The sequence below is a fragment of the Canis aureus genome, chromosome 19 (assembly GCF_053574225.1).
Source record: "Canis aureus isolate CA01 chromosome 19, VMU_Caureus_v.1.0, whole genome shotgun sequence".
Lineage (NCBI taxonomy): Eukaryota > Metazoa > Chordata > Mammalia > Carnivora > Canidae > Canis > Canis aureus.
Genome location: NC_135629.1, coordinates 43,979,969 through 44,005,778, shown reverse-complemented (window position 1 = coordinate 44,005,778; position 25,810 = coordinate 43,979,969). Strand labels below are relative to the sequence as shown.

Below are 25,810 nucleotides of genomic sequence, written 5' to 3'. Positions count from 1 at the left end.
TGGCCCAGGGCATGATCCTGGAGTCCCAGAATCGAGTCCTGCGTCAGGCTCCTGGCATGGAGCCTGCTTCTCCCTCCTCCTGTGTCTCTGCCTCTTTCTCTTTCTCTCTCTCTCTCTCTCATGAATAATTAAATAAAATCTTTAAAAAAAGAGAGAGAAGATACAGGATTGTAAATCAACACATGTGAAGTTCAGGCATAATATCACTAATCACTTGAAAAAAGAAAATTAAAATCACAGGGAGATAACACTTTGACCTATTAGAATGGATAAAATTTAAAAAGACTGCCATTCCAAGTGTTGACAAGGATGCAGAGAAATTAGGAGTCTGATAAACTGCTGATGGGGCTGTAAAATGTTAGAATTTGTTTGGAAAACACTTTAGCTTCTTTGTAAAACTTAAACGTACACTTATCGTAGGGCTCAGCCATTCAACTCCTAGGTCTTTACCTGAGAGTAAAGGAAACACATTTCTATGCAAATACTTGTACACAAGCACGGCCCCAAACTGGAAACATCTCAGATGTCCATTAACAGGGGAGTGGATAAACAAGTTGTGATATATCCAGGCACGGAATACTACTCAGCAATGAAAAGAAACAAACTCTTCATATTTGCAACAACACAGAAGAATCTCAGAAATAATTTGCTGAGAGAAAGAGGCCATATACAAAAGAATACATATTCTAGAGTCCCATTTGTATAACCTCTAGAAAATGCAAACTAATCTGTAATCTGCCCCTCCCACCTGCACTTTCTCTCTTGCATGCTCTCTCAATAAATAAATAAATAAATAAATAAATAAATAAATAAATAAATAAATAAATTCTTAAACAAACAAAAAAAGATGTGGGGTGCCTGGGTGGCTCAGCGATTCAGCATCTGCCTTTGACCCAGGTGTGATCCTGGAGTCCCGGGATCGAGTCCCACATCAGGCTCCCTGCATGGAGCCTGCTCCTCCCTCTGCCTGTGTCTCTGCCTCTCTCTGTGTTTCTCATGAATAAATAAATAAAACCTTTTAAAAAATTAAAATTAAAATTAAAATTAAAAAATAATGAAATTTCAAATGTCAGCATTTATCAAATTGTTCACTTTAAATATGTGATGCTTATTGTATGTGACTTACATCTCCTTGAAGCTCTGTTCCAAGAGGCCACTCTGGCTATGTTCAGAGAATGGTTTTCAGGCATATTCCTTTTTTCTAAACATTAAATTCCTTCTTTCCCTCACTTTCTTCCTGGTTTATGAGCTCAGATGACTATAGTAACATGTGTTGACATTTTCTTCTTTTCCTCTATTGGACATGACTCTAAAATCCTATAGCTAAGGGGCCATGTGAACACAGAAGGGTCTAGTCGCCTTTTCTCCATGCTGAGCCCTGGCTTGCAAGGACTCACTTCTGTTTCTTCTCTGCACCTGCTACTACTCACACTCACGGCGTGCTGACACCAGATGTGCAGGTTTTCCCACACCGACCATTTCTCGATGCCAGCTGGCTGCCCCAAGATCCCATTCAGTTCTGACACTCTCTACCTGTGGGTAACACAGCCCCTGGAGATCAAGGGCTCAGTTCTACAAGACTGCTCCCACCTCAGAGGCCGGTCGCAAGTCCAGGTGCTCACCTGTGCTTCTGACCAACCAGCTATAAATCGGAGTCCCCAGGGCCCCCTCCTCAGTCCGATCATTTGCTAGGATAGCTGACAATACTCAGGGAAACACGTCTACCAGTTTCTTTTATAATAAAACATGTGACCAAGGATACAGAAGAACACTGGATGAAGGGCTGCATAGGGCGAGGTCTGGGAGGGTCCAGAGCACAGGAGCCTCTGCCCTGCAGAGTTGGGGTGCATCACTCTCCCAGCCCGTGGATGCATTCACCAACCCAGAAGCTCTTTGATCCCCGTGCCTTGGGGATTTTTGTGGCAGCTCCATGTAGGTGTGATGGATCATTGACTTCTTTTACCACCTCCCTCTCCTCTCCTCTCCAAAGAATGGGATGGGATAGAAAGTTCGAAGCTTCTAATCATGATTTGGTTTTCCTAGTGACCAGCCCCCATCCAGTGAGCCCACTGAGAATTGCCTCATTAGAACAAAAGATGCTCCTATCACCCAAGAAAGTCCAAGGGATTAGGAGCTCTGTGTCAGGAACTGGGGACAGAGACCACTGTGTTTCTTATTATTTCATAAGCCGGAGCCCCTCCCCAGCCCTGGGCACTCGGTGGACTCGCAGCGTAGGACTGTAGGGGAGATTGGTCAGCTCTCCTATCAGAGGTGTCAGATTCTGGTTCCTTGGTGTGACTGTTCCCTGAGGGCAGTCACCTTGCTCACTGTCCTGTTGCCAGCAGCTAGAGGCCACCTGGTTCTGAGTGAGTGAGCTCAGAGCAGCATCTGTGGGGTGGATGCTTCAGTCGTAGTGTCCCTCCAGGAGGGCCGGAGGAGCCGAGTGAGGGTCTGTGTGGGGGGAGGCCCTGTGTGGTTGGGGTCCCAGGTGGGAAGACAGCCTGTGTGCCAGGGATAGAGCAGAATGGCAGGTGGGCCGGGGCGGTCAGTGGGCGCTCTGGGGCAGGGCCGGGCCTGGGTCTTAATCCCTGAGCAGATGGTGTGTTGAAAGTGAGGAAGGACACACTCATTTCTGAGCGTGGCAGGAATTGCCACAGCTGCCAACCCAGCCGGGATAACGGGACCTTTGAGTTTATTTATTTATTTTTTTTTAAATTTAAACATTTTTTTTTTAATTTTTATTTATTTATGATAGTTACACAGAGAGAGAGAGAGAGAGGCGCAGAGACACAGGCAGAGGGAGAAGCAGGCTCCATGCACCGGGAGCCCGACGTGGGATTCGATCCCGGGTCTCCAGGATCGCGCCCTGGGCCAAAGGCAGGCGCCAAACCGCTGCGCCACCCAGGGATCCCGACCTTTGAGTTTAGAACCTGGGCTCGAATTCCTTCTCCCAAACCTACCAGCCATGCGCCCTTTGGCAAGTTACGGCACCCTCTAGATCTTGGGTTTGAGAAACGGGGTGGCAGCAGCTCCTTTGCTGGATGGAAACTCCCAGTGCGGGGTCTGGTGGGTATGTTATTTCCTAGAACATGAAATTTCCTTTTTTTCCTACCAAAGGAAGACTAGACCTATTTCCTGCCCGTGAAGTACTTTTCTGTCCGTTTACCACAAGGCCCAAGGATGAAGTACTTTCCCACCTAGTGGCCACTTCTGGGCTCTTCCTTGCTCCGTGACCGACGGCTTAGAGCACACGCGGCTTCCTTCCTCGCTTTGTGTGTGTGCTGGGTGGTCAGAGTGGTGGGAGACGAGGTGAGCAGCCCATAGGACGTGGGCTGCAGGAGTCAGGAGGTCAGAGCCCTCAGGTAGAGAGGAAGCCACAGGGAAGCGAGGAAGGCCTGGCGTGCAGTGATAAAGTCGCAGGAAGCCCCGAGAGACCTGTGCACTTTCCACTTGGTGACACTGTCACCCTGCCATTGGCCTTACGAGCAGGAGTGGGAGAGGGGTCTGATTTCATTCCCCAGGCCCAAACAAGAGGAGTCCCTGTCTTCATTGTGAGTCAGCGGCATCCCACTGACTCAGGAGGTTTATCTCACCTTTCCTCTGGCACACCTTCTGGAAGGCTGGCCCTCTCCTCCCCCTCTCCCCCACAGGACAGGTGGAAAGGCTGCCCACACCACACCGCAGGGCCTCACGGCTCCTCTGCTCTCTGCAGCTAACATTGCTACAGTGGGTTAAGCCAAGAGGCCCCCATGATCGACAGGGAAGAAGTGATGTTGCCTTGGGGCTGGTTTTCTCCCATGTTCATGAGCAGAGTTATAGTCCCGTTGCTTTGACGTTCCATCCAGTCTGTGGATGGTCTGCTTTGTACTTTGGTTGCTGCCCGACAATCTAGCCTTTGTTGCCTGTCAGGGATCTAGAGGCAGGTCAGTGAGGGGGCTCCGGATGGGTGGTTGGAAGTGGGTCTCAGAATAGTGTAATTAATACCCTGCCATTGCCTAGTATTTGATGTTTTTGTAGAGAGCATTTCTCTTCGTTATCACATCTGACGAAGATCGAGGGAAAGGGCATTGGGTGCTAGGGTGCTGGAAATATTCTGTATCTTGGTCAGAATTTGCATTACTTAGGTCATTTGTCAGAACTCATTGGATGGTAGACTCATCACTTGTGCATTTCATGATTTATGGATTTTATCTTGAAAAAAATAACTAAGCAAATAATGAATTCATGATTTACAGGCTGCCATGCTCAGGGGTGAGGTAGACTGCTGTCTGCACCTTTGAAATGCATCCAAAGCTAAGATAAGTCATTGGATTGATTGACAGCAGAATGTTCACGATTGTGGAATGGGGGCGGTGGGCATCTGGGTGTTAATTCTTTCAACCTCTCTGCCAGTTTGAACATCTCATAATAAAACGTTGAAACAGAAGAACTGCAGATAACTAGTACTTGTGTTCTCTAGAGCTTTCCATAAACAGATTCCCGTGACAGCTAGTTTTTCCTGGCTGACACCATACTCTTCCTATAGACGGCCTCACCCGCTTCCCCAGGGAGTGTCGGTGAAGTCATTGAGCGCCCTTGGCTTCATGTGCTCTCTGCGAACCTGGTGTGGTTGGTGTGGGTGCATTTCACGAACTGTGTGTTAGCTTGGACCTCCCTGAGGTCACCTTGAATGGGTAGAGCTCTGAAGCACAGGCTGGGGATTTGCACCTGCTGGCCAAGAATGCGAGCTGGTTACCCCAATGGACATGAGGAGAGCTGTGTGTGTGTGCGTGTTCAAAAATCCTAATGTGGGGATCCCTGGGTGGCTCAGTGGTTTAGCGGCTGCCTTTGGCCCAGGATGTGGTCCTGGAGTCCTGGGATCGAGTCCCACATCAGGCTCCCTGCATGGAGCCTGCTTCTCCCTCTGCCTGTGTCTCTGCCTCTTTCTCTCTCTGTGTCTCTCATGAATAAATAAACAAAATCTTAAAAAAAAAAAACCCAAATCCTAATGTTATACAGTATAGTTAAACATACTCAGATGCTTTTTTGACACTAGACTTTTTTCAGCTGTAAAGTAACACCGGCTCTTTTAAAAATTTTTTTTTTTTTAATAGAGAACATGCAAAGAAATAAAACCAACCATAATTTTATAGCCTCAAGAAACCACTCTTTATATTTTGGGATACTTACTCCCTGAATTTTTTTTTATTTTTATTTTTTTAGTCTCATACATTGTTTATATAATTGTGATGCTTTTCATTTGAGTCTAGTGAAGGAGTTCTTTGGAAGAGAGGCTGCACAGCCTCCTTTATGTGGACTGGCCCAGAGACTGGGCTTTTGCCGCAGAGATTCTGGGTTGGTCCAGACAGGGACTTCCGGCTCCCTCACAGGGTCCGATCCTAGGAGGCCTGGAACTTCTTAGGGAGCCCATTTGTTGTGGAAGCACCTTCTTGTCGAATGCGGTGGCATCACTGCATCCGTATGACAGGCCTGCCTACGGAGGGCTTACCCAGGGAAAGGTGTTGTTCTGAGCACCCCGGGCGTGTTCTCTCCCAGGAAACCCTGCCGTCATCCCAGCTTACAGGTGAAACGCCAAGACAGCAGGAGTTCCGATGATCTGCCCTAGTCACATAGTGAGTAGGTTGTGGCCTTCTAGTTCATGAGCAGGCCCTCGCCTCGGCAGTTTGTAGCTGGGGCCGACCAAGTGTGGAACGTGGTGGTTTGCAGAGCACCCCGGAAACATGCAGGGCAGGTGGAACCAACCTCTTTCCTAATTGAGAAGTGATGCTCAGAGAAGTTAACTCACACCACGTGGGAAGGGGGTGGGTGGGAGGCCGTAGGTTACAGCCTGTTCCGTCATGTTGCCTTCAGAGCCGGAGAGTGGAGCGGGAGGAAGACCTGGGGACTTGAAGGGACAAAGCGTGGGTGTAGGGTGTCTGGGCAGGGTCACCTGTGAGCAAAGGCTAAGAGCTGAGGCCCCCAGGGTGGGGCGCTGGGGAGAGCCCTGGCTTTGCCTTCGGACAGACCTGGGGCCAGGGGCCTGATACTTTTGTAAAAAGCAAAGATGGTCAACCCAGTTGGTTCCCATTGAAAATGGAAGGAAATAATTTTGTTGAAATTGCCCAACCTGTGCTCTTGACCTACTGGAATCACGGTGTAGGTTTTTGAACGTCGTCTGATAAACGGGGAGCCTGTGCAAGCTTTGGGCTGAGAAGGAGGCTGACGAGGCAGAGATTCCCTGAAGATCAGAGGCTAGTGTGGAGGCCAGTGGTGGGCGGGGGAGTGGGGCCTGAAGGCCAGCCTGGCCGCTGTGTCCTGCAGTTGAAAAACTGATGGATTGAGAGAGAGAGAGAGAGAGAGAGAGAAAAAAAAGGGAGACCTCAAAGGAGTAATACACAGGATTTGGTGCTGGGTTGGTTATGGGGACAGACAGACATCTAATTTTGTTCACTGGCTTTTTAATGACTTGGTTTACACCATCTCCCCCCACCTTCCCAACTCACTGTCCTGTTCTTGTCTTTCAGGAGCCTGTGTGAAATGCAGCAAAGGGGTGTTTGGGGCCGGCCAGGCCTGCCAGGCCATGGGGAACCTCTACCACGATGCGTGCTTCACCTGTGCAGCCTGCAGTAAGTGTGTGTGGAGGGTCGGGCGGGACAAGGCCCATGGGGTCCGAGATGGAAGGACAGGGAAGAGCATCCTTCCCAGACACACTTGACCCAGGACTACCGCAGTCCCACAGAAGGGCAGGCTCTGCGCAGGGCCCTGGGACTTACCAGAGCACCGGGAGTGCCTGCGACCTTAGTGATAAGTTGAGTGGGTTCAAAGCAATCAGTCGTAATATTAGGTTTGTTATGTGTGTCAGAGGTCTCAGAAGGGCTGGGGGGTGTGGGGGGCGTTGCGTGGGGATCCACCACCAACTGCCCTGTGGTCATGTATCTCCCCCACCGTGGGCCCAACCAAAAGACAGCCAGTGATGCCAGCACGAGGTGGGGCCCTCTTAGGACTCCGTGACCCCACTCTGATGTGGAGGCTGCTCTGTGCGTGTGAAGTGTGAGTGTGTGCGCACCACGGAGGTGTCAGTGCCGGTGAGCACACACACCTGTGGGCATTTTTGCTTCTGTGACAAGAGCAGCACATTAGGAGACCAGGCCTGCGCTTGGCCCCGCAGACCTCTCCTCCAACTGCTGGCTACCACAGTGGAAGATTCTCACACGTTGCACGATATTTGCCAAGCCTGACCGAGTCAGGACCTGTGCTTGCCTTATGCCCTCTACCAAAGGTTAATTTGAGGAGCATTCTTGTAGAGAAGTCCCACTGATGTTCTCCAGTTCGATATTGAGGCTACCAGCTAATGACTGAAAGGAAACACACCAACAAAGCCAGAGCGTCAGGGACAAAGGGGTCTTGTTATCTGGCCCAGTGGTTCTCAATCCCAGCTGTTCACTAGAATCCCCTAGAAGATTTTCAGAGCTAGTGATGCCCCATTGCCACCCCGACCAGCAGAATCAGAAGCCCTAGGGGTGGAATTTCTAGAGTGGGCAAGAGTACAGTTCACATCTCCTCAAGTGACTCCAGGGTGTGGTCAGGCCTGAGCACCCAGATTAGCGCCAGGCTCCTCATTCGAGAAGGCTCTGGAGAAAGGAGAGGGGAGCCATGCTGTGGCACAGCCGGAGAGCCTCCTGATTCCCAGGGTAAAGTTAATCGGGTGGCTGTGCACCTGCCCCCTGGCCTGCCCGACTGTGAAGGTGAGCTCGATGCCCGGGTTCAGAACCTCCAGCTTTAGTCCTCACTGCGATTTCTCATAAAACGCGGGCCTGAGACTTTGAATTTGTGCCACGATCGTATTCACCTCGTGGGGAAAATGGTGAAAGCCTTTGAAATGGGTCAAAAGTCTGCGGAGCGTCCTCAGTGGAAATGTGAGGTGTTGTCTGGGGAATTGGTTTCTCCGGGCCCCTGGCTATTCCTTGTCTTTGAGCCGTGCTGCACAGTGTAGGTTGTAGAATCCTGATGGGTTGCTTCTACTTTTTTTTTTTTTTTTTTTTTTTGGTTGCTTCTACTAAAAAGCACTTTTATTTCAGCACTTCTGATGGCTGCATAGCTGTGGTTCTCTGCACTCTCCCAGGTTGGCGTCTTACTGGTTCCCGCATTAGCTGAGGAGTTAAATTAAATCTTTGACCACGTGTCTGAGTCTTAACTGTACAAGAGCTGTGATCCTTCCTCTTTCTAAAAAGTTATCTTTTGCTTTTGGTTCCTACAGCCCTTTCTCAATATTTGCTGTTTGCCAGGGAAAAAGAAAATATTATTTAAGTAGAAGCTGTTTTTCATCTCAAGCAATTGACATTTGAACTAAGAGTTTTTCAGGGTGGGTGGTACCCATGAGTCCTTCAGAGCCGCCTGTGGCTGCATGACTAGCTGTCAGTTCCATAATGGGTTGAATTTATCTTCAAATGATGACAAACACAGACACTTAAGGAAAACACAGCTGGTTGGGGGGTTTTCTTGGTCTAGCATCTAAGGCTCTTGTGTTCTGGTCTGTGTCATAATGCTTCCTATAATTTGTCACAAACTGAACTCCCTCTTCCGCTTCCATATATCTGACCACATGGCCCCCTAGAATCAGCTCTCCCCACTCGCTTCATACATTTAAGTTCTGTCTGGCTATTAGGGCCCAACTCAAAGGCTGCCTCCTCCAGGAAGCCTTCCCTGTTCTCCTAGCAGGAACAAGTGGCTTTTTCTTGAATGTGGCATGCCCTGGTGCTGTCACGTAGACTGTGAACCCTACTCTCTGTGACTTCGGTGCCGGCAAGCCAGGCCCTAGAACGGAGTTGCCATGGGAATGAGGATGGAGACTCCCATTGGAAAGTGAGTGTGGCGCATTCCTGTTCCCCAAGGGGCCTGCATGGTTCCTGTTGCGGGGCTTCCTCTGCACTTGTGGGGAGCAGTTGGAGATGCAGGCAGGTGTCTGAGCAGCTTCTGTTGGGCGCTAGAAGTAACTTGCCATTGTTCAGTTGACCTGTTGCTGCCCTGTAACTGCCCCCAGCAGAAGGAGGCACCTGGGGACTCCACGTCGTGGCTCCCAGGTCCTTAAGTATGTCTCTGCAAGCACTGGCACCGTGGAGGTGGCACAGCTGGGGCCAGGCCCATTCCCTCCTTTGTTGGTAGAAGAAGAAAATGGAGGCCCAGAGAGGGGAAGAGAGTTTCCTAAGATTAAAGACCTAGCAGTGGGGCTGGCACCACAGTCCCAGCCTCCTGGATCCAGTTAGCTTTGCCTATCCCCGTTTTTTGGGTCAGCAAGTGTCTGTGTTAGTGGGTGTCTAGGTGAGTGTGTTTTCTCTTTGCCCATTTCATCGTGACAGTCACCTAGCTTATGACAGCATAGACATAGATTTCCATAGGTAGGCGCACACTCCTTGGCTAAGACTGATGGCTTTATTGGAACAGAATGTTGGGGTCCTGTCAAGGATATGCCAAAGGGGCACCCAGCCCCATGGGCCCTTGTCCCACACACCGAGAAGGAGGACATTGAGACAGATGGGGCCAGAAGAAGACAGTAGTGGACATTGTGAGATGCCGGCAGCTAGTCCTGTGCGCAGCTGTGCTGGGGGGAAGGCCAGGAACCCACCTCGTCGGATGAGACCGTTGGCTCCCTGCAGCCTCCTGTCGCCTGTGTCCTGGGAGGACTGCCAGGTGTTCCACTCCCGACAAACCCATGCCTCCATGGACGGGGCAAGCTCTCCGGGGCACCATGGAGGGCTCCCAGACACAGATGTGTGCTTCCCTGCCCCCCCCCCACCCCCCGACAAGAAGCAACAACATCTAGTTCACTTTCCCTTATGAGGACAACATGACAACCACAGCGAGGATTTCAGGGGCAGAGACCTAGCATGTGATTCTAGCACAGGCCTTTTTATGCATATGTTTTCCCTTCTAGGTTTTGTCCAAATTTATACGCGGCTTTTAGAGCCGGGATCACAGCACATTAATAACGTTCCATCCTTTCTGATTAAACCTGCATGAATTCCTCTGTACCTCCGCAGCCTCCAGAAGAATGATCTGAACGGTCACAGGATAATCGACGGCCTCGTGCCGCGGCGTTGTGGCCCTTGGCTCGGGTGGGGTTTGCTGGTTGGTCCTCGGAGCCCGCCCCTCCCCTGCCTGAACGTCTTTGTGCCTGGGTCGCGTCCTCGTTCCCTCTGCTGGATTGTTTCCTCCGTGTTCTTCCCAGAAGTAGGCGTTTAGGCTGCGGCGTGGGGGCGTGTGTGGTTTATTAAAACCCCTCCTTTCTGTGCTGCTCCTCGGGGGGCCTGTGTGTGTGGCCGCCATGGAGATGTGTGCTGGGGGGTGTCTCCCCCCCACTGCTCCTGCCCACCCCAAGGTCGTGCCCTCAACCGGATGCCCTTAGGAAGCCGTTGGCACAGCGTGGAGCAGGAGGGCTCAGGGCAGAGGGCAGCCAGGGCCCGGGCACGCAGCCGTGCTCTGTGTCTGACGCCGTGTGGCAAGTGGCCTGAGCAGAGGCTGGCGCCTGCCTGTGGCTGAGAGCGGTGGAATGCGGGGGGAGAAAAGGTGTGGGTCTGGATGTGTGGGTCAAGTGGGGCCCTTCTCAGCACCTTCCAGAACAGACTGTGACAGAGAGGGAAGGCAAGGCTCCGTGTCCTCGCTTGAGGCAGTTTCGGTCCCAAATGTCAGCTTTTGTTAATTTTGCAAAGGCCGAACAACTTCCATCCTGGAGTCCAGGTGAAACCTGTTTACCACGTCCGTGTTCGTGGTTGCTATGATTTTTTTTTTCCCCCGTATGAGCCAGAAATGATGGATCAGTTAGATTTCATGTGTTCTCCTGCCCCAAGGCCCACAGAACATGAGCGGCCAGGGCCTGGGCGTGGGGTGGGGTCAGGCAGGTCCAGGCCAATGGAGATTGTGCCAAGAGAGGCCTGAGCTCAGACAGAGGCCCCTGAGGGCCAGAGGGGTCCATTCAGGGCACGGGCCTGGGATGCGTGAGTCACGCCCAGGACGGGTGGCGTTCAGTGTTGTATCTCATGCTCCCAGTCTTGGGTGGGGGATGCACCGTGCTATGCCCGTCATGCCTCCGGGAAAACACTCCATAAGGTGAGGAATTAATGCCATTGCCCATCCCAGCTTCCAGAAACCAAACACTGGCCATGGTTAAAGATTGTGAATGGATTTCATAGTGAAACCTCACCCTTCTGGACCCAGTCAGAAGAAAGTCACTCTAAGTTTCCAAAAAGCCTGCATCTAGAACTCTAAAGTACTATTTCATTACTTCAGGTAAAGAAAACAAGCAGAATTAAGCCCAACATTATGGAACAGAGGTTCTTGAATGAATTGGTGGTTGTGACGGGTGGCCCATTATCCAGTATGTTCTGAAGAAGGGTGGGGGTTCTTGTCAGCTATTTATTTAAGTTATTTATTTATTTATTTATTTATTTATTTATTTGAGACAGAGCATGAGCAGGGGGAGGGGCAGAGGGAGAGGGAGAAGCTCCTTGCTGAGCAAGGAGCCTGATGTGGGGGCTCCATCCCAAAACCCTGGTATAGTAACCTGAGCCGAAGGCAGACACTTAGCCGACTGAGCCACCCAGGCATCCTGCTATTCTGGTTTTCTTACAAAGTCTAAATGCTGCCCCTGAGATCATGTTTGCCTTCTTTGTTGACTTTGCATACTACTTCGTCCCCCAGCATTCAAAAATGCTCACAGATCCTGAAAGAGTGGTGCCAGCACTAGGGAGGTCTTCCTTGAACTCATGGCCGGCATGCTTCCTTAAACCAGTCATCACAATATTTATAAGTAGTTTGTAGATGTGTTTCCTAAGCTTCCTGTCAGCTGACCCCACACTGAGCCCTCCACCCACAGAAGTGCATTAAATCCTGGAACAGTCCAGTGAGTTGGGCATTATTATCAGCCTCTTTTTGCAGATGAGCAGAGGCCTGGGAGTGTAGTTTGCCTGTGGTTGGTTACCGCATAAGCAGTGTGCTCAGCACGTGAGCTCAGGCCGTGGGGACTCACAGCCTTTGCTCCCACTGTGTTATATTACCTTTGCTCAGAGGGAGCGTGTGCCAAAGGAAGGAAGCTGGCTCTGCACCTGGGATCTTGTCCCGGGGCTGTGCGATGGCAGAGGCTGGGTTTTCAGAGACTCTCCGGTTGTGAGTGCAGGAGAGCAGCCTGGGACGTGGACAAGGGGAGAGAGGACTCCCTCCGTAGCAGGATGTACCCACGGGAGAGACATGGATTAAAGGCTTTGATGCCTGGATTTCTGAGCCATTGAGTCATGCCGACATTTCTTGTCACATTCAGCAGCTATGGGTGAGCCGAATGAGTGAGTCAGCTGGATCTAAGGAAAAAACGGGGGATCAGGAATGTGAGAAAGGAAGAGTAGGCATGTCCTAAAGGAAGCCAGTGGGTGAGGAAGAAATCAGGAAGCACCAGAAATAGACGTTTTGAGGCAAAGGGCCATGTGGGTCAGGAGAGGGCTGGGGCTGACCTTGACTTGGTGTGGGGTCAGAGGGTCTCTTGTGTTCGACGCCAGCAAACTCAGTTCTGCGGGGGGCACCCGTACTGGGGCTGGGCTGGGTTTCCTAGCTCAGACTCTATTGGCCTAGCAGAGGCCGTGACTATCAGGAGACAGTGGGAAAGCATCAGATCCTTCGTGCCTGTGACATTGGAGCACTGTACTGTCGAGGGCAACTCCACTGTGACCTACACCTGCTTGCCACATCTGTATTTCAGGTGCCCGATAGCGCCACACATGTGGTTTGGGGTGGAAATCTGATTTCCTTCAGGAATCCTAGACCCAATGTGATACCTGATGGGAAAAAAAGAAAAAAAAAAGAAAACTGATGGCACCCAATGTGTCCTCTGTCCCCTCAACTCTGAGGAGGGAAGGTTCTCTGGTATGTGGGGGGGCACTGTGCTGTAATTAGCACAAAGATGTGCCAGGTGCCACATCTCAGAGCCAGAATCCTGGGTTTAGGGAGCAAGGTCTCTTATGGAGGTCTGAACTTCATGCTGGCATCACAGACGCTACTTGGGTCTCTTCTCTTTGGCTCTCTTGCTAGAAACATCTCTTCTTTTTTCTCTTAAATGTTCTGTTTCTCAAATGTTCTCTTAAATTTCTGTTCCCACCTCTGACCCTGTGGTGGTTGGTGGATTTGGTGTGTCGGCTTGAGTAGGCCGTAGGTGACCTTACCTTTGGTCAAACATCATTCTGAGTGTGTCTGTGAGGATGTTTCTGGACAAGAGTAACAGTTGGTAGACTGAGTAAAGCAGATTTTTCTCCCTAATGTGGGCGGTCCTTGCCCAATCAGTTGAAAGCCCAAATAGAACAAAAACCCTGACGTTCCCACAAGTAAGGGAGTTTCCTCCTGCCGGACTGACTTGAGCAGGGACATCGATTTTCCCTGCTTTTGGACTAGAGCGACACTTGACTTGTTGGGCCTCTAGCTTGCCTCTTGCTGATCTTGGCACTTGTTGGCTTCCATAATCACGTGAGCCAGTCCTTTTGCTGAATCTGTTTCTGTCTGTACACACACAAACACACAAATATGCATGTGTACATGCATGCACGCTCATGCACACGCGCGCGCACACACACACACACACGCATGCACCCTACCAGTTCTGTTCCTCTGGAGACCCCTGACTAATACGGGGCCTTTCATCTTCCTTCTGCACTACTTTCCTTTCCCTCCCTACTTCCTGTCTCCCTGTGTCACCTCGCTGACAATTTCTTTTGCACCCGCAGTTTCCATCATGGAGCCCATGGCACTTCCATGCCCCTGACCCAGGCTGTGATAGGAGCCACTGTTTATGGAGTATTGTACTCTGTCTGCTCAAGGCTCCTCATTTGCCTCCCAATCCACCACACCCATTTACACAAGAGGAAGTGGAGTTTCAGAACAGTTGACAGCTGGTGCATGGGGGACTGGGATCCAGGTGGCCTCGTGGTGTGTTTTGCCACCACATGGGTGGGGTTTTTTTTCTTTTAAAGACTTTATTTATTTATTCATGAGAGACACAGAGAGAGGCAGAGACACAGGCAGAGGGAAAAGCAGGCTCCATGCAGGGAGCCTGATATAGGACTTAATCCCGGACCTCCAGGATCATGTCCTGAGCCCAAGGCAGACGCTCAACCACTGAGCCACCCAGGAGCCTGACACACAGGTGATTCTCACCCTTTCCTTTAGATTCCTCACGGTCATGAGGAGCTCCCTACAATGCAGACCCCTGGCTGCACTGTGCAGACCCTGAGTCCTGAAATGTGTGGAACAGAGGCCTGTGTGCATGTGCTCAATGAGCATCCCGGGGGATCTGATGCAGTCCCCTGGGAACATGTCTGTGGTCCCACTGTTTGCCTCACCACCTACCCCCTCTGCCTTCCTTTGGCCTCCAGCTCTCTCTAGCAGCCAATGGCCACACATGGCTTTTGACCACTTGAAATGTGGCTGGTGTGATTGAGGAATTGAATATCATATTTCATTTCATTTTATTTTTTTAAAGATTTTGTTTATTTATTCATGAGACATACAGAAAGAGAGGGGCAGAGATGTAGACAGAGGGAGAAGCAGGCTCCATGCAGGGAGCCCGATGTGGGACTCGATCCCGGGACTCCAGGATCATACCCTGAGCTGAAAGCAGACTCGCTTAACCACTGAGCCACCCAGGCGTCCCTTGTATTTCATTTTAATTAAAGTTTAAATGTAGAGGGCTCGTGGGTGGCTCAGTTGGCTAAGCATCTGCCTTTGGCTCAGGTCAGGATTCCAGGGTCCTTAGATCCAGCCCTGTGTTGGGCTTCTGGCTCAGCAGGGAGTCTCCTTCTCCATCTCCGGCTCCCCCCGGTTGTGCTTGCTCTATCTCTATCAAATAAATAAATAAAATCTTAAAAAAAAAAAAAGTTTAAATGTAGCTACACATGGCCAATGGCTACAGTATTGCATGGTGCAGGGAAAGCCTCTAGTTCCTAAACCAGAGTTCACTTTTTTTTTTTTCCAGAGTTCACTTTTTAACAAGAAATGATCAGTGAAGTTTACGATTCTTGTAGTTTATACATCACAAAGGCAATAGAGTCACACTGTTAAAAAAAATACATATGGGAGAAGAAAATTACCCATAACTCAACACCAAAGCAAGACCAGAACATGTCTGCCATACCTGCATAGCTGTGCTTGTGATTGTCCCTGGTGTCATGTGTTCACTTTGCTGCCCGCATTGTTCCATTTGGAAATGGTTCCTACACCTTCCTCTTCATTGCTCTGCAGTCTTTGAAACCATGTGCTGTGTAAGAGCCTGTTGATGACTCAAAATCAGCATAACCTCCCTGCCAGTTGAGTTCCTGACCAGCCTGGGAATCCAGCAGATGTACCACCAGGGTGGAGAGGGCAAGTTTCCCTGTGATCATGGCTGGGGGACAGCTGTGCCCCTTGACACCAGCAGCCTCCCCCGTGGTGGCCACCATTGCTGGGCCCCAGAATGTTCCATTTGGGGAAGACCCTCTCTCTTCCTTACGTGGATCACTGCTGACGCCTCCCAACTGTCTTGGGTCCTGTTTGCCATCCTGCCACCTCCATCCACATGGCCCGCACACGTTTGGGGGGACCACACCCCCGCTCAGAGGCCACTTCTTGCCCTATCATCACAGTCCAAATCCTTCACTTAGCATTGAAAGCATTCCTTAAGCCAGTTCCAGCTCCTTGCCTATCTCTTGTCCTGCCACCGTCTCCTCCACCTGCCATCTGGCAGTCCCCCTGCCCAGCGGGACACCACCTGCCCCTTCCTCTGTCCACCCAGGTGAATGCCACCCTCTAAGGCACTGTCTTTCCTCGAGGTCTCTCTTGTGGCTTCTCTGATCCCGGGTCTCATGTTTGCCTTGTTCATTTATCCATCTCATGGTGTTTGAAGCTATGGTTAGATTGAAGCTGGTTGCAGGGGTCTCCCCCTACGTGGTCAATTTTGGGAGAATGGGGATGGTGTTCAATTGATCTTGACTTACCCCCTGCCACCCTTGAATACCTTTAGCGTAGTGCCGGGTATTGCCTGTATGTACTCTTTATCCGTCCTTCCCCATTCTACCTCTCTTTCCCCCAGTTCTAAGCAACCACTAATCTACTCTTTCTTTTTTTTTTTTTAAGATTTTATTTATTTATTCATGAGAGACACACAGAGAGAGAGAGACAGACAGACAGACAGACAGACAGGCAGAGGGAGAAGCAGGCTCCATGCAGGGAGCCCGATGTGGCACTCGATCCTGGGACTCCAGGACCACGCCCTGGGCCGAAGGCAGGCACCAAACCGCTGAGCCACCCAGGGATCCCTAATCTACTCCTATGGATTTGCCTGTTCTGGAGGTTTCCTATAAATGGAATCATATGATAAGTGGTCTATTGTAACTGGCTTCTTTCACTTAACATAAGATGCTCCAGGTTCATCCATGTTGGAGCACCATCAGAACTTTGATCTTTTTAATGGCTGAATAATATTCCATTGTCTGGATATACCTCATTTTATTTATCTATTCATTGGCTGATACACACTTGTTTCCACTTTTTGGCTGTTATAAATAATGCTGCTACAAATACTCTTGTACAGTTGAATCTTGAACAATGTGGGTTTGAACCACAGAGTCTACTTATATGTGGATTTTTTTATGGTACAGTATTGTAAATGTGTCTTCCTTAGGATTTTCTTAACATTCTTTTCTGTCGCTTGCTTTGTTGTTAGAATATGGTATATAATACATATGACATACAAAATACGTGTTTGGCTGTTCATGTTATTGGTAAGGCTTTTAGGAGGTCAACAGTAGGCTGTTAGTAGTTAACTTTGGGGGTAGTCAGAAGTTATATGTGGATTTCCGACTGCACGGTGGCAGGTCAGCACCCCTAACTCCCATGTTGTTCAAGGGTCAACTGGATATGTTCTTGTGTGGACACATGTTTTCATCTCTTTGTGTATATATCGAAGAGTAGAATTGCTGGGTCATATGGTAGCTCTGTGTTTAACTTTTTAAAAAACTGTTTTTGCAAAGTGGCTGCAGCATTTTATATTCCTACCAGCAATGTGTGAGGATTTCAGCATCCCACATCCTTGCCAACACTCGTGATTATTTGACCTTTTGATTCTGACCTTCCTAATGGGTGTGAAGTTGAATCTCAATGTGGTTTTGGTTTGCATTTCCCTGATGACTAATGATGCTGAACATTTTTTTCATGGGCTTATTTGCACGTCTTATCTGGAGAAATGTCTATTCAGATCCTTTACCCATTTTTTATTGGGTTTTTAAAATCTTTTTTTTAAGATTTTATTTATTTATTCATTAGAGACCCAGAGACAGGGACAGTGGGAGAAGCAGGCTCCCTTTGGGTAGCCTGATGCAGGACTCAATCCCGGGCCCTGGGATCACCCCCTCAGCCGAAGGTAGATGCTCAACCACTGAGCCACCCAGGCATCCCAGGTTTTTAAAATCTTTATTATTGACTTTTATTAATAGATTTTTATATGTTTTATGGATGAGTCTCCAATATATGATCTGCAAATATTTTTACTCTTTCTATGGACAGTCATTTCACTTTCCTGATGTTATAATTATTAAATTTTGAGGTAGTCTAATTTATCTTTCTTTTCTTCTCTTTCTTATGTTTTTGATGCTTTGTATGAGAAAACATTGCCAACACAAGGTCACGAAGATTCATGCCCATATTTTCTTCTGAATATTATAGTTTTAGCTCTTAAGTTGAGGTCTATGATCCATTTTGAGTTGGTTTTTATATAGTTTGAGGTAGAGGCTCAACTTCAGTCTTCTGCACATGAATATGAAAGCTTCCCAGCACCATTTGTTGAAAAGACTATTCTTTCTCCATTGGATTGTCTTGGCAAATGTGTTGAAAATTAATTGACCCTAAATGTTAGGGTTTGTTTCTGGTGTCTCAATTTTTTTTTCGGTTGCTCTAGTCAATTATCTTTTAAAAGAGATTTAACTAATAAGAAAAAAATCTCATTTATCCATGCAGTTGCTATTTCTGGTCCTCTTCTTTGTTTAGATCCAGATTTTCATCTGGTACTGTTTTTCTTCTGCTTAAAGGCCTTCCTCAACTTTTTTTTTTTTTTTTTTATAGGGCAGATCTGCTGGTGATGAATCCTTTCATCTATGTCTTAATTCATCTTTGTTTCACTTTTAGGTTTAAAGGATATTTTTGGGGGGCGCAGTTGGTTAAACATCTGACAGTTTCTGCTCAGGTCATGATCTCATCATGTGTCCTGGGGTTGAGTCCCACATCAGGCTCGGCGCTCAGCTTAGTGTCTCCTTGGGATTTTCTCTCTCTCTCCCACTGCCCCTCCCCTGGTGCTCCCTTGCATGCGTGTGCTCTCTCTCAAATAAATAAATTGATCGTTAAAAAAAAATAAAGGATTTTTTTTTGTGGGGCTAGAGAATTCGAGGTGGATAGTTTTTTCTTTCACTTCATTAAAGATGTAGTTCCATTGCTTTCCGTCAAAAATCCGATGTCTTCTTTATTATCTCTGTTTCTCTGTAGGTAACATATCCTTTTTCTCTGGCAGCTTTTAAGTTTTCTATCATTGATTTTGAGAAATTTGATTATGATGTCCCTTGGGGTCCTTTTTATGTTTCCTGTGTTTGGGGTTTGTTGAGCATTTTTGGATGTGTGAGTTTATAGTCTTTGTCAAATCTGGAATATTTCCAGCCATGATTTCTTCACATTTTTTCGTTGCCCCCTCCCTGCTCCTAATCCCTCTCCTTCAGGGCTTTGTTACCCCTTTTCTTACCTCTTTGTTAGATTTAACAAATTGCCCTTTGAATTAAATTGTGTTTATTTATTTATTTATTTATTTCAAGGTTTTATTTATTTATTCATGAGAGACACAAAGAGAGACAGAGGCAGAGACACAGGCAAAGGGAGAAGCAGGCTCCATGCAGGGAGCCCGATGTGGGACCTGATCCCAGGTCTCCAAGATCACACCCCCGGCCGAAGGCGGCGCTAAACCCCTGAGCCACCCGGGGTTTAATTTTTTTGTTTGTTTGTTTGTTTGTTTGTTTGTTTTTTTCCCGGGTTTAGTTTAATTTAATTTAATTTAATTTAATTTAATTTAATTTTAATTAACTAAAGTTGCCTCACAACTCCCTTATATTCTTTTTATGCTTAAAATTCTTTTCCTCTCTGTTTCATTTTGGCCATCAAGTGGCCAGTTTTTATTATTATGCCTTTAAATCCACTAATCTTTTCTCCTGCAGTGTGCAGTCTCCTACTTTCATCCAGCATATTTTTCATCCTAGTACTCTAGTTTTTGTCTCTAGCCCCTCAATTTGGGCATTTTTAAAGATCTTCCTTTAACTTTTTGGACATATGGGATATAATAACAATAACTTGTATCTCTTTTCCTACTGATTCTAGGATTTGTGTCAGATCTGGTTTGATTTCCATAGATTGACTAGTTCCTTAATTATAGGTCCTCTTGGGGGGTGGGGGTGAATGGGTGACGGGCACTGAGGGGGGCACTTGACGGGATGAGCACTGAATGTTATTCTGTATGTTGGCAAATTGAACACCAATAAAAAATAAATTTATTATTAAAAAAAATTGCAGGTCCTCTTTTCCCACCTTTGTGGATGCCTGGTAATCTTTGATTAGATGCCAGACATTGCGATTTCACCTCGTTGAGTCCTGGATATTTTTGTATTCTTTTAAATCTTCTTGAGCTTTGTCCTGAGATGCAGGTGAGTTATTTGGGGACAATGATCTTTTCAGAACAGAGCTCAGTCTAGGGCCAATTATTCTTCACGCCATGGTAAAAGCATTTCTTGAGCATTTCACTCAATACCCAATGGATTATGAGTTTTCCTGCTCTGGCTGGCAGGATAGACATTGCTTTTGGCCATTGTGGATGACTTTTTCCCCGGGACCTGGTTAGTTTCTTCACAGGCACATGCTGATCTGATTCCCCGCTAAATACTCAGAGAAGAGCCTCTGCAGGTCTCCAGGATTTTTTTTTCTCTGTGTGGCATTCTCTTCTCCAATCCAGATGATAATAATGGTCTGGAGTGGTAGGAATGGAAAACAAAAAGAATGGATTTGTAAAACTGTAAAGAAATAAAGAAGACTTGGGAGCATCCAGTGAGAAGAGAATTGGAATGTGGACTGGGACTACTGGTGGTGTGGTCCCGAATGGTGCTGGCTGGCAAGGAGAGAAGCACAGAAATTGAGGCCATTTAGGAACATTCACAGCAATTTGAGAGTAGATTGTAGCTTAGATTTTATGTTTCATTTTCCCACATTATTTTTATTTTCCAAGAAATTAAGTCTGACAGGTGGAAATGAAAAACAAAACAAAAGCCTGGCCCTTTACCACAGGTAAACTGAGAAAAAGGAGGGATTGGGCAGAGGGAGGTGGGGGCGGATGAGATTTTTAGCTCAAGTAGGTTTCAGCTGAGAAACTGCTGAAGGTCATTGGCGGGATCCTGGCAACAGTGACTTACTATGCTAACACTTAGTATGGGCCAGCACCACGTTGGGCTCCCCACTGAGACCCTCAGTTTTGTCCTCTCCACAACACCCTCTACCAAGGAACCCACAGGGTCACGTGATGGGCCAACCTTGCATTTCTGAGAAATGGCAAAGCCTGGGACCTGACCCTGGTTGCTTTTCTACTTTCCACCTTTTGCCTATTTCCCTGGCCCTCGGAGGCTGCCTAAGCCTGGGAAATCCTGGTTGGTTGTTACATTTGCCCTGAACCAATTTGTTCAGTTTTTCTGTTGGTTTGTATTAGCAGCTCATTGTAAGAGTTAACCTTTTCTGGAAGCAGCTGTTTGAACAAGTAGATCAGATAGGATTCTGTGCGATAAAGCAAATGGTGCATAGCTGCCGATTATTTTAATTAACTTAGATTTACATACAAATAGCCACAAAAGCCTGGTAACCAGTGGACAACTCAGAAGTTACCATCTTGCGACAGTAGGATAACAACAGAATCTAAACAGTTGCTCATTTTTAAAAACTTCCTTTTTTCGAGGACTCCTCTCTGCCAGGAAAGCTTTTTTCACTTTTCACTTTTCAGGGAGATATTTTGGACAGTGAAGTTTGTGATGGAAGTCTTCCGGCTAAGGGCCAATTACTTTTCCAGAATAGACCAGTTGTTTCTATTTCTAGAGGGAGAATGGTGAGCGTGGCACGTTTAGTTTTATTTGTCAGGTTAAGTGGCCAACCTCTCTTTGTGACATCTGTAACTGTGGTCACAGTTTCCTTCATCGAGCTACACGGGCTTTATCCACATTTTTCTTTTCAACTAAAGGGGCCTCTGGAGGCAAATATAAAATATCCATTCACTGTCAATGGTAAGTGGCTTTTTGATGAGTCTGCACATGTATTAGTCAATATTCTGTAAATTGTTGCTGCGATTGGAAAATAAAGAGCAACTATGATCATTCTAAAGCTCTGGGAAAACTTATTTGGTCTAATTTTGTTGTGCACATCACTATGTGTTTCCTGGTTTAAGGAATTCCTCTGTCAGAAGCAGGATGATTCTGAAACCAAATTATAAAGACCTGGCACCGACCTGCCTTCCACCTCAGTTCTGTTTGTTGCTCATTGTTGAGGGATGGACTCGATGATCTTAGCCCTTTTGTTTGACCAAGATGAATCATGTGAAGTGGAAATGCTGGTTCAGAGACCAGCCTGAGGCATGGCCTGTCTCAGTGTGGCCCCTGGACCAGAACCTTCAGCATCACCTGGGAAGGGTAGACTCTCACGTCCCTCCCAGACTTATTAAATCAGTCTCTGGGAATGAGGCTCGACAGTATGTGGGGTCTTTTTTGGGTTTTGGGTGTTTTGTTTTTTGTTTGCGTTTTTTTTGAGAGAGAGAGAGAGGGTGCACAAGCAGGGGGAGCAGCAGGCAGATGGAGAAGCAGGCTCCTCACCCCGCAGGGAGTCGGATGCAGGGCTCAGTCCCGGGACCAGGATCACCACTCGAGCCAAAGGCAGATGCCCAACCGATTGAGCCACCCAGGTGCCCCAGCAGTCTGTGTTTTAACAAACCCACCAGGTGGTTCTGAAGCATGCTAAGCTTAGAACTGCGGCCCCTGGACCATTCAAGGTTGTGCCATGCCTGTTGTGAGCACTGCCGCAGCCATAGGTAGCTTCATGGTATCACACCTCCAGGTGTGTCCCGCTGTAGGAAGTGAGTGAGGACAGTGAAACTCATCCCCCCATAGGGGAGTAGAGTGGGAAAGAGGTTTGCTTGGGAAGGCCAGCAAATCCACCCCCTCCTCCCACCCCCAGTCTGAGAACTACTCAGTGCTGACTTTGTGCCAGAGAGCTAGGGTCAAATCCCAACTCATCTAGCCACCATAGGCACATCTGCCTGACTGATTTAGCTTTTGTATAACGTGCTGGTGGCGTTAAAATGCCTCAGGTGCAAGGTCATGTTGTTGCAGGATTGGCGAGTGACATGACCCACGCCATCCCCTTCACTACGGGCCTGGAGTTCTCAGTGGGTTATGCTGCTCCAACCTGTCCTGGTCCTGGTCCTGGCTGTAGTTTGGTGCCACCTACTGGTCTAGCGTGAACGGCAGCCAGGACCCTTCTGGGTTCTGGATCCTGCACTTACATCGAATTTCAGGACCCTGGAGTGATTCAGCCTCAAGAATATTTCCCCTCTGCCTTCCTGCTTTTGAAAACGAGAAGCCTCGGGGTGCCTGGTTGGTTCGGTCAGTAGAGTATGCAGCTCTCGCTCGCTCTTAGGGTCATGAGTTCGAGTCCCACATTGGGTGTAGAGATCGCTTAAATAAATAAATGTTGTTAAAAAAAAAAAAGAGAGAGAGAGAGAGAGAGCAGGGTGCCTGAATGGCTCAACGGTTGAGCTTCTGCCTTTGACTTGAGTGGTGATCCTGAGGTCCTGGGATCGAGTCCTACATCGGGCTCCCCACAGGGAGCTGGCTTCTCCCTCTGCCTGTGTCTCTGCCTCTCTCTCTGTGTCTCTCATGAATAAATAAAGAAAATTTTTAAAAAATTACCTTTCTCCATTCTGCGATAGGAAGAGAAAAAAATGGATGGCACATGTAGGTGTGCACTCACAGGCATTAAATCGTGCAGGCAGTCTCATGGCACAGTGGGACAAGCATGAGCTTCAGGGTCAGACAAGCCTGGGTTTCTGTCCTGCCCACTTACTGCTCTGAGCCTCAGGAGGTATAAAATGAAGGTAATGTTTATCCCATCCGTATCATGAAGAGGAAAGGAAACCCAGAAAGTGGGAACAATCCTGGGGCGTCGTTTCCGGTGATTCCTGAGGATAATTAATTCCCACATCTGTGTACTGTTCCATGGTACTGACAAGTGATGGATTGGGTTTCTGCGTCATTCTTTGGTGAACCATGTCCACACTTGCTGAAACCAAGAGCCTATAGTGAGTGACAGGAAATGATCTGTGGACTTGCCTGTAAAAGACATGTGGTGGGAAAAGGCCAGACAGGAGGGCTGATGGTGCAGTAATGTGTGACAACATGAAACGTTTTTAAACTTGCTAGCATGTGAAAGTTCTAAATGCAGTACTTGAAAGCTAGAAAACAGGGACGCCTGGGTGGCTCAATGGTTGAGCGTCTGCCTTCCGCTGAGGACATGATCTTGGGGTCCCCACGGGGAGCCTGCTTCTCCCTCTGCCTATATCTCTGCCTCTTTCTGTGTGTCTCTCATGAATAAATAAAATCTTTTTTTTTTTTTAAATTTTTTTTTAATTTTTATTTATTTATGATAGTCACACAGAGAGAGAGAGAGAGGCAGAGACACAGGCAGAGGAAGAAGCAGGCTCCACGCACCGGGAGCCTGATGTGGGATTCGATCCCGGGTCTCCAGGATCGCGCCCTGGGCCAAAGGCAGGCGCTAAACCGCTGCGCCACCCAGGGATCCCAATCTTTTTTTTTTTTTAAAGAAAGAAAACTGGAAAGCAATCAATAGATGTTAGGGTTTTTTTTTTCTCCTACTGATAAAATACAAACTAATTTAGTGTGGGATCTAATGGGGTAAAAAGTGGAGTTGAGTCCTTCAGAGCACACACTGGGCACCACCCTTTGCCTGTGGGGGAGTCTTCAATTGTTATTATTATTAATATTATTGTTATTGTTATTTTGGAACAAAGGAGAAGCATATACAGCCTTTAAACCCTTCCCTTGGCCTCTTGACTCTGGACATGGGACTTCTCAGCTCTGCCCACTTGCAGCAATAGGATTTGTCTAGCTAGCTTGGCACTTTATTTATTTATATATATATATATGTTTATTTATTTTTTAGATTTTACTTCTTTATTCATGAGAGACAGAGAGGGAGAGAGAGGCAGAGACATAGGCAGAGGGAGAAGTAGGCTCCATGCAGGGAGCCGGATACGGGACTCGATCCCAGGACCCTGGGATCAAACCCTGAGTCAAAGGCAGACGTTCAACCACTGAGCCACCCAGGCATCCCTGGGCACTTTTTTTAAAAGGACGATTAAAGTCTTTTTTTTTTTTTTTTTAATGATTAAAGTCTTACCTGCTCCTTAGTAAAAGTTTGGGGAAGTGTAGTAAAGTGTAAAGAGGCACACAATCTGTGATCAGCGTCCTCCTCTCCACAGTCACCACATATGTCCACTAGAGGCACTGTTGCTCTCGGGCAGATTTTTTTTTTCCAGTCTTTTTTCTTTGAATTTCTTCTTTACATAGTTGAGATATAGTTCTTAGATCTTGCTTTATTACTTTTCATATTATACATAAGGATTTTCTTTTACAAATTAAAGTATTGGGAGCACTTGGCTGATTTGGTTAGTAGAGCATGGTACTCTTAATCCCATGGTTGTGGGCTCAAGCCTCACGTTGGGCATCCAGCCTACTTAAAAAAAAAAAAAACAGAAAATGAGGGACACATGGGTGGCTCAGTTGATTGGGCCTCTGACTCTTTGTTTCCATTTGGATCGTGGTCTCTGGGGTCTTGGGATTGAGCCCGGTGTAGAGTAGGGCCTGTGGCTCTATGCTCAGTGCAGTTTTCCTGAGATTCTTTTCTTCCCCCTCCCATGCTTCTCCCCATGCATGTGCATGCACCCTCTCAAAATAAATAAATGAATAAAAATCTTTTAAAAAACCTAAAGTGTTATTTATCAAATGATTAAATATGTACTTCTAGAAACATTTATTTTTTTTTAAATTTTTATTTATTTATGATAGTCACACACACACACACAGAGAGAGAGAGGCAGAGACACAGGCAGAGGGAGAAGCAGGCTCCATGCACCAGGAGTCCGACGTGGGACTCGATCCCGGGTCTCCAGGATCGCGCCCTGGGCCAAAGGCAGGCGCTAAACCACTGCGCCACCCAGGGATCCCCTAGAAACATTTAATATAAAAGTGTATGAAAGCAAAAAGTGAAATTCTAATACCATCTATAAGTGTCCTTAATAATAGAAAAAGTTCAAATATTGAAATGTATGAAGTAGTAAGAGAAAGTCCCTTTAATACAACCTACCAGGGCTATATAGTACTAGATAATTTTAAATGATTGCACTGTTGGCCGTGTAATGTCCTGGTAATGCCGTCTACTAGTGCCAACCATTGTTAGTTCCAGCATGTGCTCTTTCAGAGTTTTTTCTCTTTTGTATATGTGTGTGTGTGTATGTATATAAGTTACTGAAATGGAATTGTACAGTTGTCCAGCTTGCATTTTTCATTTACTAATGTATTTTGAATAACCTTCTATAGTATAAGCATTTGCCAGTATCACGAAAACACTTATCTGAATGGTACTTTAAATGGCTACATAATATTTCATTATTTAGATGTTCTCTGTTTTATGT

General features: G+C 47.4%; 1 protein-coding gene across 1 annotated transcript in view; it reads left to right on the top strand.

Annotated features, from left to right (window-relative positions):
• Nucleotides 1–25,810, top strand: part of LIMD1 (LIM domain containing 1) — a 70,243-nt gene that overhangs the window by 23,884 nt on the left and 20,549 nt on the right. The window contains exon 2 of the mRNA XM_077859186.1: nt 6,504–6,605. Within this exon, the coding sequence (XP_077715312.1) occupies nt 6,504–6,605 (102 nt within the window). The remainder of the gene's footprint in view (nt 1–6,503; nt 6,606–25,810) is intronic.